The 12,633-nt window shown below is 38.4% G+C and overlaps 1 protein-coding gene across 1 annotated transcript; it reads left to right on the top strand.

Annotated features, from left to right (window-relative positions):
• Positions 1–7,588: 7,588 nt before the first annotated feature.
• Positions 7,589–9,724, top strand: LOC17885180 (nodulation protein H). The gene is made up of 6 exons (XM_023782578.1): positions 7,589–7,791; positions 8,073–8,302; positions 8,396–8,654; positions 8,740–8,919; positions 9,018–9,173; positions 9,273–9,724. Exons 1-6 carry the CDS (start codon positions 7,762–7,764, stop codon positions 9,438–9,440), a joined length of 1,023 nt encoding a protein of 340 aa, XP_023638346.1. The 5' UTR covers positions 7,589–7,761; the 3' UTR covers positions 9,441–9,724.
• Positions 9,725–12,633: the final 2,909 nt, after the last annotated feature.

Genomic DNA, 12,633 nt, shown 5'->3' with positions numbered 1-12,633 from the left:
CAGAAAAATCAGAGACGTGCTGTGTCCTCATTTAATCAGGACCAATCAGCTCATGTCCGAAAATCAAGAATGGCTTCTCACGAACAGGTTCAGTCAGCGTACGGTTCTGTGTTTTGTCTTCACCGTAGCAGAAGAACAGGTTGTTGGTACTGTGGTAATCTGAATCACTACAAGGCACAATGCTATGGATTTTTGAATCGTGTGTCTGCAATGATGCAGCATCAGCAATATCACAGGGATTCAAAGAATACGAGCAGAGTCTACATCAGAAAGGAAGATCTGTACTGCAATGTTGCTCACACTGCTGATGAACATGAGTAACCTCAGGAGAAGTGGTATTTTGACAGCGGATGCTCAAGACACATGACTGGAGCTCAAGACAATCTGTCAGAGTTTACACAGGTTTCAGCAGGCAGAGTTACTTTTGGAGATGGTGCAAAAGGAAAAATCAAAGGAAAAGGTACCACATGTGGTGAATCTCAACCAAGATTACATGATGTGTTTCTGGTTGATGGACTGAAAGCCAATCTGATTAGCATCAGCCAACTGTGTGATGAGGGTCTGAATGTAACTTTTACCAAGGCCAACTGCAAGGCTGTGGATCGACTAGGACGTGTTCAGCTCGAGGGACAGCGGTCTGGCAACAATTGTTACATGTGGAGTTCTGGTAACCCTTGCTTTCAAGCAGCTGTAGATTTTCAAACTGAGTTGTGGCATAAGAAATTAGGACATCTGAATGTTCGTACGATGTTGAGACTTGCACATCAGGAGGTTGTTCGAGGAATGCCAAAGCTAAAGGCTGATCCTTATTTTGTGTGCGGACCGGGTAACAAGGGCAAACAAGTGAAGGTTGCTCACAAATCGGTTCCTGATGTTCGTGCTGTTCATGCTTTGGAATTGGTTCACATGGACCTAATGGGACCAATGCGTGTCCAAAGTCTGACAAGTAAGCGTTTTATTCTTGTTATGGTTGATGATTTTACGCGCTACACATGGGTCCGTTTTCTACGAGAGAAATCGGATACTCTTGACAGTTTCAGAATTCTTGCTCTGCAACTCAAGAGTGAAAAATGGGGAATCAAGACAGTACGAAGTGATCATGGTGGTGACTTCCAGAATGAGTTGTTTGATCAGTTCTGTGCTGCTCAAGGGATAACTCATCAATATTCTGCTCCTCGCACACCTCAGCAGAATGGAGTTGTAGAGCGGAAGAACAGAACGCTGCAAAAATTGCTAGAGCTATGCTGCATGGTAATCAAGTCGCTCAACATTTCTGGGATGAAGCAATCAACACAGCATGTTACATCATCAATCGGGTCTATGTGAGGAAAGGAACCAACAAGACCTCTTATGAGCTGTGGAAAGGAAAAACACCATCAGTCAGCTATTTCCATGTGTTCGGATGTATATGCTATATCCTTAATGACAAGGATCAACTGGGCAAGTTTGATTCCAGGAGCGACGAAGGCATGTTTCTGGGGTACTCAGGCAACAGCACAGCCTACCGAGTTTACAACAAACGGTCCAGGATGGTTCAAGAGACTGTTAACGTGGTGTTTGATGACGCGTCTTTTCGTGTTTATGAAGATGTGTCCTCAGTAACTAATGCTCCTAAGGATTTCAATGAAGGAGTTGTGGGGTATGAACCAAGTCCAGAGCAGGAAGTTGATGATGGCTCCGACGCCGATGACGACACGGCTGAGCTTCTACCTACTCCTCAGGTGCATAAGAATCACACCTCTAATGATATTATAGGTACGATTGGGGGGGCCAGAGTTACTAGAGGAAAGAAGATTGACTTCAAGCAACTCGCTGGTCAGAAGCAGAAGAATGTTGCTGCTGAAGTTCCACAGATGGCTGCGGTTGTGCAGTTTGCTTGCTTCGTGTCAACCCTGGAGCCCAAGAATCACAGAGATGCTCTTGTTGACGAATACTGGATTGCTGCTATGCAAGATGAACTAGAGCAGTTTGAACGGAGTGATGTCTGGGAACTCAAACAACGACCAGCTGATGTCAATGTTGTGGGAACTAAGTGGATCTTCAAAAACAAGAGTGATGCACATGGATGTATTGTTCGCAATAAGGCGCAGTTGGTTGCTCAAGGATACTCTCAGATAGAAGGCATTGATTTTGACGAGACTTTTGCTCCTGTAGCAAGACTGGAATCCATCAGGTTTCTGTTTGGCATTGCATGTGCTCTAAATTTCACATTGCATCAGATGGATGTTAAGAGTGCCTTTCTAAATGGAATTCTCCAAGAAGAAGTGTATGTGGAGCAACCTAAAGGATTTGAGAATCCTCAGCGTCCTGATCATGTGTACAAGCTAAAGAAGGCTCTCTACGGACTGAAACAGGCTCCAAGAGCTTGGTACGAGCGTCTGACAACATTTCTGATCAAACAAGGATATGTGCGTGGGAATGTAGACAAAACATTGTTTGTGTTTCAAGATAACAATGGTGTGATGTTTGTTCAGATATATGTTGATGATATTGTCTTTGGATCCACATGTCAGCCGCTAGTTGATCAGTTTGTGAAGAATATGACTCAAGAATTTGAAATGAGCATGTGTGGGGAGTTAAACTATTTCTTGGGACTGCAAGTGAAACAATCAGCTGATGGAATATTTGTTTCACAAAGCACTTATGCCAAGAATTTAGTTGAACGTTTTGGTCTCGCCAAGAGTAAAGAGGCGAAGGTCCCAATGAGTGTGACTGACAAGCTCTCAAAGGATGAAGCAGGAGAGGATGTTGATGAACGAGTTTACAGAGGAATGATCGGGAGTCTGTTGTACTTAACTGCCAGCAGACCAGACATCTGTTTATCTGTTGGAATCTGTGCTCGGTATCAAGCCAAACCAAAGAAGTCTCATTTGTTGGCTGTTAAGAAGATCATCAAGTACATCAAGGGGACTGTAAATCTTGGAATATACTACACCAAGGATACAACCAGGAGCTTGACAGGCTACTGTGATGCTGATAGGGCTGGTTCATTGGATGATCGTAGAAGCACAAGTGGTGGATGTTTCTTCATGGGCAACAACCTGATTTCATGGCACAGCAAGAAACAGAACAGTGTTTCTCTGTCAACAACAGAAGCCGAGTACATTGCACTGGGAAGCTGCTGCACTCAACTCATGTGGATGAAACAAATGGTTGCTGACTATGGTATGGATTCTGAAACTCTTTTAATTCATTGTGATAACCAAAGTGCAATCAACATAGCTAAGAATCCTGTTCAACATTCACGTACTAAGCATATTGATATTAGACATCATTTTATTCGTGAACTTGTTGAGGCGAAACTGATTGTGGTTGATCATGTGAGTACAGAATTTCAACTGGCTGATTTGTTTACTAAACCATTGGATTTTAACAGATTCGTGAATCTGAGAAAATCCATTGGGATTTGTGAGATCTAACTTTCTCTGTGAGCTGTGCTGATCTAAGACAAGGTTGGAGCAAGAACAGACCATGGAAATCCTAAGAATGAATAGAAGATCAGCACCCTATACTTCGGTTTAAAGAGAGTGGAAAATAGCTACCTGTCATGCCAACTCTTGTGGACATTCCTGTAAAACGTTGTCGTGATAACGGAGGTCAAAGAGCTGAGGAGAGGTGGAAGTGTGCATGTCACGAGATGTACTTGGAATTGTGATACATCACTAAGTCAATTCCAGTACTCTATTAATGGAGCTCTGAATATGCTATTGAAGACATGCACAAGGATCAGTGGTTTAGAAGTCAAGTGATATCATTGATCCACAAATCAGAAGGTTTAACAGAGGCTTGGTCAAAAATCAACGATCTGAGAGAAGGCTCTGCCTGACTGTTAAATCATAGCTCCACAGGTAGTGTGTTAAACAAAAAAAAAAAAGGGAAAAAGAAAAAAAAAGAAAAAAAAGAAAAGAAAAAGGGTTTAACACACTTCTGGTCCTGCACTCTCCAAAGGTTATTCCAGCTGCATGTTCATGTTGGGTTTGGAAGCTTGAGTTAAAGGTATGCCAGAGTGAAAGACTAGCCACTGAACTCAGAGCTGATCTGTCAAAGATTCAGAAGGTTGTGGTAGTTTCTAGCTCTGTCCTGAACAAATGGTTGGCACAGAACACAGACGAGAGAGAGACTCAAGGTACATATTTTTGAATGATTTTATGTTAATACTTCCAAGTACTCATATGTTAATTATCATTCTGGGTCCCTAAAGCATGTTCATGAGTAAATTGAGTCTTGCTAAAAGAAAGTTATTTGAGGGTCTGTTTTGAGCTCAAGAATGTAAAAAAAAAATGGGTTGCAAATCGGATTTGAGGCTTGAATGATAAGTGTGCACTAATGGGTTTATTAAGTGTTTCAGGTTCGTGGGTTATTCAAGTTAATTCAAGTGAGGCCCATTTGTTCTTTAAGCCCATGATGTTGTGAAGTGTATTTAGGAGGGAAAAGATAGGGCTACGACCTAGTCGGGGAAGTTGAAAAGTTTCAAGATTGATCATTGTTCTTTTCTCTCTCAAGTCCACGATTTCAAAACCCTAAGCCAAGTTTGATCAGAATGATGAGGTCCATCTTCAGTGGCATTCAGAAGCTCGTGTCGAGTCAGTCGCCAGAAACCGATACATCTCTGCCGGAACAACCGTCGCCGCCGAAAGAAGATCAAGTCACCGATCCGCAGAGATCTGAGTCGCCCGCGCCGAATACCCAGCTGGTTCCGTATACAGTGATCTTCCCTGAATCGGAGACCCAAGAAATAGAGCCGCTTGCTATTTCCAATTCTCCGGTGGATGTTGATGGGGATTGCGACTCTTCAGCTCACCCTCGGGTTTCACAGCCGACTGATGCGAATGAACCGGTTCGCAACCCGCAGATTTAAGAGCTCTCGGATGATTCCGACTCGATTCAACTAACCGGAACCACGAGACCGTCTATTTTGTCCCGGATGATGAAACGCAAGAAGTCGATTGCGATGCCTTCTGAGCAGAAGAAGAAGCGACAGGCAACCCGAGGAAAAGGAGCGGCTGTCAAAGACGAGCATTCATTGGAGTTTGATCAAACTCGGTTCGGGTCTGCTGTTGCGTTTCAGAGGTACGGTTCTTTCAATTCCCGGAAATTGCATGCTGAATTGAACATCACCTTTGGTGAAATTGATGAGGTTAGGGATCTGATTTATGCTGCGGGGTTGCTTAGAACTGTTTCTGAGAGCAAGCCTTTTGATCCTCAAGTTGTGTATGAATTTTGGGCGAATCTGCCAACTGTTGAGCTAGAGACAGATTCCGCAGAAGTGATGGTCCGGAATTGGGTGTATGAGTTTAGTCCTGACAGGATTAATGCGTTGTTTGGACTGCCAGCTGTGGATGAGCGCACAGAACAACGGCATATGGCTGAAGTGATTACCTCCGACATAGCTCTCTTTGTGTCTGGAGGTAAAGCCAAGGTCTTCAAGCAGTTCCAACTGTCTAAGGTTGAGGACAACAACACGAAAGATCTTCTCAAGATCTGTTGTACCAACTGGCTGCCTACTGCTAATGATGGGTATGTCACTCCTGACAGAGCCAAATTGGTTTACAAGGTGATGCATCAGAAGCCGTTTGATTTTGGGAGGATGGTCTTTAAACTGATCATCAACATGGGTCTAACCCCTGTCTCAAAGTTGTGCCTGCCGTTTCCCAGTTTGATTTATCAGCTGATTCCGTCACAACACCCTGTGCATCCGGATGTATCTCAGCCAGTGCCAAAGTCCAACAAGAAGGGCAAAGTGAAGAGAGGACAGACGGCTGAGGTTCCAGTGTGCTCTTCAGATGATCGCAAGGCTTTCCGTCGTGCAATTCAGATCATGCAGCGTATCATCGATGCAGGTAAGTGTTTCTTCTTTCAATCTGTCATTCATGTGATCCATAAGTTACTTGTTTTTGACTTAGTTGTGCAAACAAGAAGGGGGAGATGATTCTGATTCTGATGATCATAGGACTGGTTGATTTGTGGGGGAGCATTTGTCCTGGGGGAGCAGGTGCTGTTGTTGCTGTTTGTTTTTGGTTGTTAGCAACAATGTATTTTTATTACAGAACCTTGTTTCGTTAGCTTTTGTGTCTGTAAAATGTTTAAACATGGCTTTTTAGGATTTCTTATTTTGGGATTTGTGCTAGTTATATTGCTAGATGTTTTCTTTGTTGCTGTGTTTTGGTGTTGTCTCTCTGTGACTTTCAGGTTTATCACAAAGGATGCTTGATTATCAAACTAAGTCAAAAAGGGGGAGATTGAAGATGCAGTTCCAGAACAGCTTGCTGTGAAGATCAGGAAGCCGCATCTGTTCAGACGCCTGAGACCACATCAGACGCCTGGGATCACATCAGACACTTGAAGTTGCTGACATGGAGTCGTGAGATGACGTGGCAAAGCTTAAGTGGATGGAGTGACGTGCTAAGGAAGATTTCTTGCTTGGCAGCAAAGATAGAGACGAATTGCGTGTGAAGATATGGTGAATATTCTTCACATCAAATAAGGAAAGGATAAGCTTGACAAGCAAGTATATTCCGTTTCCGTGAGATCCTCGAAGATCCTAGGGTTAGGGTTTCGAGTAGTGAGTATAAATAGTCTAGGGTTTGGCCACGAGCCATTTTGAACACTTTAGATTTTTTGTACGTGATTGTATACTTCGAAGCTAGCAAAACAAAAAGCTGAGAAGGTGAGTGTTTGTTTTCTCTTGGGACTACACGGGTGTAGGAGAGATAGGTTTAGTGCTCGTTCTTTAGTCGGGTTCAATTCTATTGGTAGGAATAGATTGAGTAGGAGCCGAGACAAAACTGTATCCTAGGAAAAGATAAATTTTGTTAATAAAGATCGAAGGAGAAAGCGTTTGCTTGGCGCGTTCCAAGCTTAACTGTCTGTGCGTTTCTCTATACATTTTCAAAATAGGTAGACGAAAAAGGGACATAATAACTTCCGCTAAACAAGGTTAGTAAATAAAGACAACGTAATGATTTGTATTTAGTATGTTGCTGAATATTCAAATTTTAACACTACGTAAGAATTATTAGTCATTATTATTCGTTAGTGTAAAGTATCATCATCACGACACTACTCGTATAGTAGTATTGATGTAAAGCTGTAAACTATTGAGCAATTTAAAATTAAAGTAATTACGAAGCAAAAGAGTAACGTTCAGACCATACGGTCACGCGTGACTCAGTGGCTCTCTCTCTTTAATTTAAAATTTTTATTCTTCAAAAAGAAGTTTTCTAAAATAACCAAATTCATAATTAATCTTAAAAACTTTTGAATTAATAGTCAACTTCTAAGTTTCTATATAAAACATAGTAATACATTATACGTCAACTTACGTAATGACACCAAATGAGAAAGTAATAATAAGTCAATCAAGAAAACAAAGGAATCAATTAATAAATTTCCTGATCAGAGAGAGAGACTTGATTAAAACCAGAAATTAATTAATTTTGTTAATTAGGTTTTAATTCTGAGACTTTAATTAACTTACACGAAGGAGCAAAGAAAAAAAAAAAAGACAGTACAGTAGCCATGTTTTAATGACAATGGCTCTGCTTTCCACGTAATTAATATTACAAAATCTTTGCTCAGACACCCCAACTTGCTTAAAACTCATTTGGGTTTAGCTTCTTCTTCTTCTTCCTTCTTTCTTCTTAGATTCTCTGTAGCTGAACTGGATTCATGGATCCATCAACTCGTCTCTGTATCTTAATACAGTAAGGCCTCTGTTTAGTTTGTATTTACTCTGTTTTTACAAGCTTCCGAGAAGCATCAATGGCGGAGTTCATCTGTTTATTCGGAAAGGTTCATCTTTTAAGCTCTCTTCGTTTATATTTTTGTGATTAAGCTTATGGGTATATCTGCATGTATGTTTTATCTATCAAATCTACTAAAAACATCTGTTTTTTGTTTTGTTTGATTTCATGAAAAAAAAGTTAGTTTGGTTTTAGATTTAGTACTGATTCGATTCTTGTCTGATAATATGTTGTTTATTTGATTCTGATTTAAGGAAGAAGATTCAGTTAAACAGTTTGATTTAGGGTTTAGTATCAGTTCTTGATTTTGATGTTTTGGTTTGTTAACAGGACAGTGCAGCGATTGTTATAAAGCAACCAAAGAAATCACCATTGTTCTTAAGGATGATAGTTCTGGTGTTTGCTATGGTCTGTGGTCTCTACATTTGCTCCGTTTGCTTAAAACAGTTTGGTAATGTCAGTTTCCAAAGCTCCCAACTTGTGCAAACTAGTCCTATTGATTCTCACTCGTTACGCTTTGTTACTCGGATTCATTACCCAAAGCCACAGACTTTTAATAGGTAACTTATGTCACTTCTGTTCTTGTCAATGTTTTTGACTATGTATCCTTTGGTTGTTGAAATCTTTGTTTTTGGGTTTTTTCTTGAATCTAGAGATGAATGTGGGCATAATCCGGTGAGGTACTTTGCGATACTGTCGATGCAGAGATCAGGAAGCGGTTGGTTCGAAACGTTGTTGAATAGTCATAACAATGTAAGTTCTAACGGAGAGATCTTCTCGGTTTTGGATCGAAGAAAAAACATTTCTTCGATCATTCAGACTCTTGATAGAGTTTATAATCTTGATTGGTTTACGAGTGCTTCAAAGAACGAATGCTCTGCTGCAATTGGATTCAAATGGATGCTTAATCAGGTATAATAAACACACAAATCTTGAATCGTTACCGAGCCAGTTACTATCGGTTTTTATATAAGTTCTTGATCCGAATCCTTTGCAGGGTTTGATGGATAACCATAAAGAGATAGTTGATTACTTTAACCGAAGAGGTGTCTCGGCGATATTTCTATTCAGAAGGAATCCTCTAAGAAGAATGGTTTCTGTGTTGGCAAATTCTTATGACCGTTATGCTAAGCTATTGAATGGGACTCACAAGTCTCATGTTCATTCTCCGGAAGAGGTTTGTTTATCTTATGCATAGTTGCATACAAATGTTTTGTTTTTTCTGGATTCTTGTTTTCAATTGGTTTCTTGATTCTTTCGAATTCAAAACTGCAGGCAGATGCACTCTCTAAGTATAAGCCGGTAATCAACTCAACATCGTTGATCCACGATTTACAAGAAACAGAGAATTCAGCTGCAAAGGCATTAGAATATTTCAATACCACTCGCCATATCGTTGTCTTCTACGAAGATCTCATAACAAATCAAACGGTAAGATGTCACAACACAATCAAAGTTAGTGACTATACATTATTTTTTTGCTTTAACTCAGAATAACCAATGTTAAGTGCTTTTGGGGTTTTGATGCAGAAATTGAAACAAGTTCAAGAGTTTTTGAACATTCCTGTGAAGGATTTGTCAAGCAGACAGGTGAAAATACACAGAGGAGATTTGTCAGATCACATAAAGAACTGGGAAGATATAAACAAGACGTTGAACGGGACTGAGTACGAGAAATATCTAAGAGCAGATTATTAGTGTTTTTATAACTTATCTTAGAGAGACGTTTCTTCTACAATCAACTAAAAAGGGTTTGCAAAATGCAAAAAAAGGAAGTCTGATGTTTGAAGCTTTTCTACTTCTTCTTTAGGTTCTTCTGCTCAACTACTTGTTGATCTTTTCATTTTTCTTCATTTCATCTTAGAACAGATATGATTTTGTTTTGTATTGTTTTTTTAAAAATCTTCTCATTGGTTGTATAGGGATTGGAAAGTGTATTGCTTATTTTTAGATGTCAATTTAAGGTGTTTTATTTGTTTAGACTTTAGATTTTTAATTTCATTATGACTAGATGAAGTGGGCCTTGAGAATAGGCCCAAGAAGAAGACCATTCAGAATCCGTTATCTGCTTTCGATTATTCCAACTCTTCTTTACTTGAACATATTCGATTTCTTGTGACCTTCACATGATTCATGTTTTGTTTCTTTTAAGTAGAGAATTAAATGGGTTCACGAGAAGTTGTTTGCATTCATCTTACAATTCTAAATAGCTCAGAAACAAGAGTACATGTACTACTAAGTAACCTTGAATTTTCCTTTTGTTTTGTAATTGACTTTGAGTGAGATTACTACAAATGCACATAAACAAGAGTACGTAGATGGTTTCACGTGAGCGGTGAGTTTCGTGATACACTGTTTTATTCAATATCATGCAGTCTTATACGACGACATGCTATTTCGCGTATACACATTCTCTTGATATGTGAGTGATATTATTTTACTTGGTTACACGTTAGTTGATCAAACCAACACAATTACAAGGAACTAAAGATTTTGGCTTTTACTAATTTGCTATTAAAACTAATTAACTAACACATCTACCTAACTGATCATTAGAAACAAGTGGGCTATTATTATTCTTTAATCACTGTCCTCTTCTTTAATTAGTTTTATGAGAAAGTATCATATCAGTGAATTAAACTAAGGTTGTACACTTGTAGTACTACTACATATCAAATCAGAGAGAATAATATCTCAGCTTTCATTATATAAAGATTCACTTTGGCCTTTGGGGCAGGAAGTAACTAAAGAAGCTTGGAAATAGTGTAGTTTAATTGAAAAGATGCCTATAAACATACCAAAAAAAGGAAAAAGAAAAAACAAAGAAAGAGGGAAAAAGCAAGAGTGAATGTCTCTGAACCGCTAAAATTTTGAGACTTGGCCAGGCCAACACTTTAAGGTTGGAAAGGTGAGGAGAGTGCAACAGCCTTACAAATCTTTGATCGTGACTTGTGATTCCTTATAAAATTGATTCGTTCGTGATGCTTTTTTTTAATTAATATTGGAATCAAAGTGACCTTTTACTAAGAATATATGTTATGCGACAGTTCATAAAATTAGGCATTTTTTGTTTGTTTGTTGTATAAACTAATCGAATGGAATTCAAAAAGAAAAACAAAGAGTATATACTAATTGAAAATTGTTTAAAGTAAAGCACAATCATTATGTTGTTATACTTATATTAACATGGATTGCTCATAATTAACTAATGAAGAGAGAGTTAAACATCTACGTTATATATCTTTGATGCTTACTTCCAAATCACATTATTAATTCTCTCCTAGGACACAATCACACACACGTACGTGTAATTTTCAAATTGTTTCTCTCCATTTGTTTTGACTTCCTTAAGCCATATATATACACTTTTTGATACCTTCACATGTTTAAACGATTCATTTATGTAAAATACCTCCCACGCATACAATATCAAAGAGGTAGAGAAGTTGAGTAATGGTAGAAATTATATGATCAAGACAAAAGTTTCCAATATTACAACGAAATTTAAAACCAAGGTTAAATAAGAGAAAAAACACATTAACGTTTTGCAAAGATATCTCTCGAGCGTTTCATTATGAAAGAGAACAACTTGATAATACATGCATTGTATGTATGAAGACATAAATAGGAGCCTGGGGTGGCGGAGGCTACGGTAGGTCCCTTAGTGGAACTTCCCTGTGTGCAGGAGCCAACCAAATTTTAAAGCTTTGTTTCACTTTTCAACATGTCCATGAATTCACTATTTTGTTTCTCCTTTTATAAATCCCTTTTCCCGTAGTATCAAGTGGTCTATGTAGAAACATGCATGCGCATTGTTTAACCAATATTGTAATTCTTCGATTTCCAAACTAAAAGAGTTCGAACGGTTACAACGATTTGGACTGGAAAATTTCATTTATACATGTTTATTTAGTATTTATTAAATTATAGTTTGTCGTGGTATAAACCGAGAGAAATAGAAAATAGATGCTAGTTCGAAAACATATGATTAATACCGCTATATCATTCACATATTACAAAAGCTGTTAGCAAATAGGTATTATGTCCTGAAAAATGCTAAAGTTTGAAGAGATTGACATGAAATAATTAAGCATAGGAATCAAATTTTGAGATCTGAATGTCTCTACTAAGTATATTCTCTTATGTTTTTCTTTTGTGTTCTAATAGTCAATGGCAATCATATTGATTCTTTTTGTTTGTCAACACGGTAATTATAATTGATTAAACTCTTAAACTATTATGATATTATGTCCTACATATCTATATATATTAAAAGGGTTTAATTAGGTGAAGACCAAAAAAAGTGAAGTGAGTGGTGAAGTGACTCGTAGGGACCATATAGTGGTTTTGTGTTGATGGTGATGGTGCCTTTGACATTATTCTACTGAATCTATTGACTACTTTCACTTTTCTATAATTTGGTTTATTATTTATTCCCTCTTTTGATTTGTTTTTTTTGGCACTATTATTTATTTGGAAATGGTATATTCTTTGAAAGCATGGCGGCGTTGTTGTCGGACACATGCGAGTTCGAGTTGGCAAGGAAACTAATAACACCCACAAACATATACCAAGTCGATAAAATGGTTCTAATATAGCCATTCTCGCCCCCCCATTTGAAGACTCATTTTTAGTTCATGAGTTTCAAAACCAAGAGCAACCTCTTTTTTTTTCCATCTCATATATGATCTTACCATAGTACCATGTAAGAAATTATAACGATGTACATATCGTTTATCAATCTCACAAATTCGAAACCAACAAGAGAGGTACGTAACAATCTCTGAAAATTATTGAGAGTATTGTCTCACTTCGAAAATATCTTTTCATATATACAACAACAAGACATTTGATGGTAGCCAACCTTTATCATGGGGTAGTGGAAGATCTT

This window comes from Capsella rubella, unplaced genomic scaffold (genome assembly GCF_000375325.1).
Source record: "Capsella rubella cultivar Monte Gargano unplaced genomic scaffold, Caprub1_0 scaffold_5, whole genome shotgun sequence".
In the NCBI taxonomy this organism is placed as follows: Eukaryota; Viridiplantae; Streptophyta; class Magnoliopsida; order Brassicales; family Brassicaceae; genus Capsella; species Capsella rubella.
Note: the sequence above shows the minus strand (reverse complement) of the source record. Positions and strands in the feature narration are given on the sequence as shown.

Coding starts and splice junctions, on each gene's coding strand:
- LOC17885180 (XM_023782578.1), top strand. CDS start 7,762: ATGGCGGAGTTCATCTGTTTATTCGGAAAG. Junction 8,303..8,395: donor AAGCCACAGACTTTTAATAG/GTAACTTATGTC, acceptor TCTTGAATCTAG/AGATGAATGTGGGCATAATC. Junction 8,920..9,017: donor ATGTTCATTCTCCGGAAGAG/GTTTGTTTATCT, acceptor TCAAAACTGCAG/GCAGATGCACTCTCTAAGTA.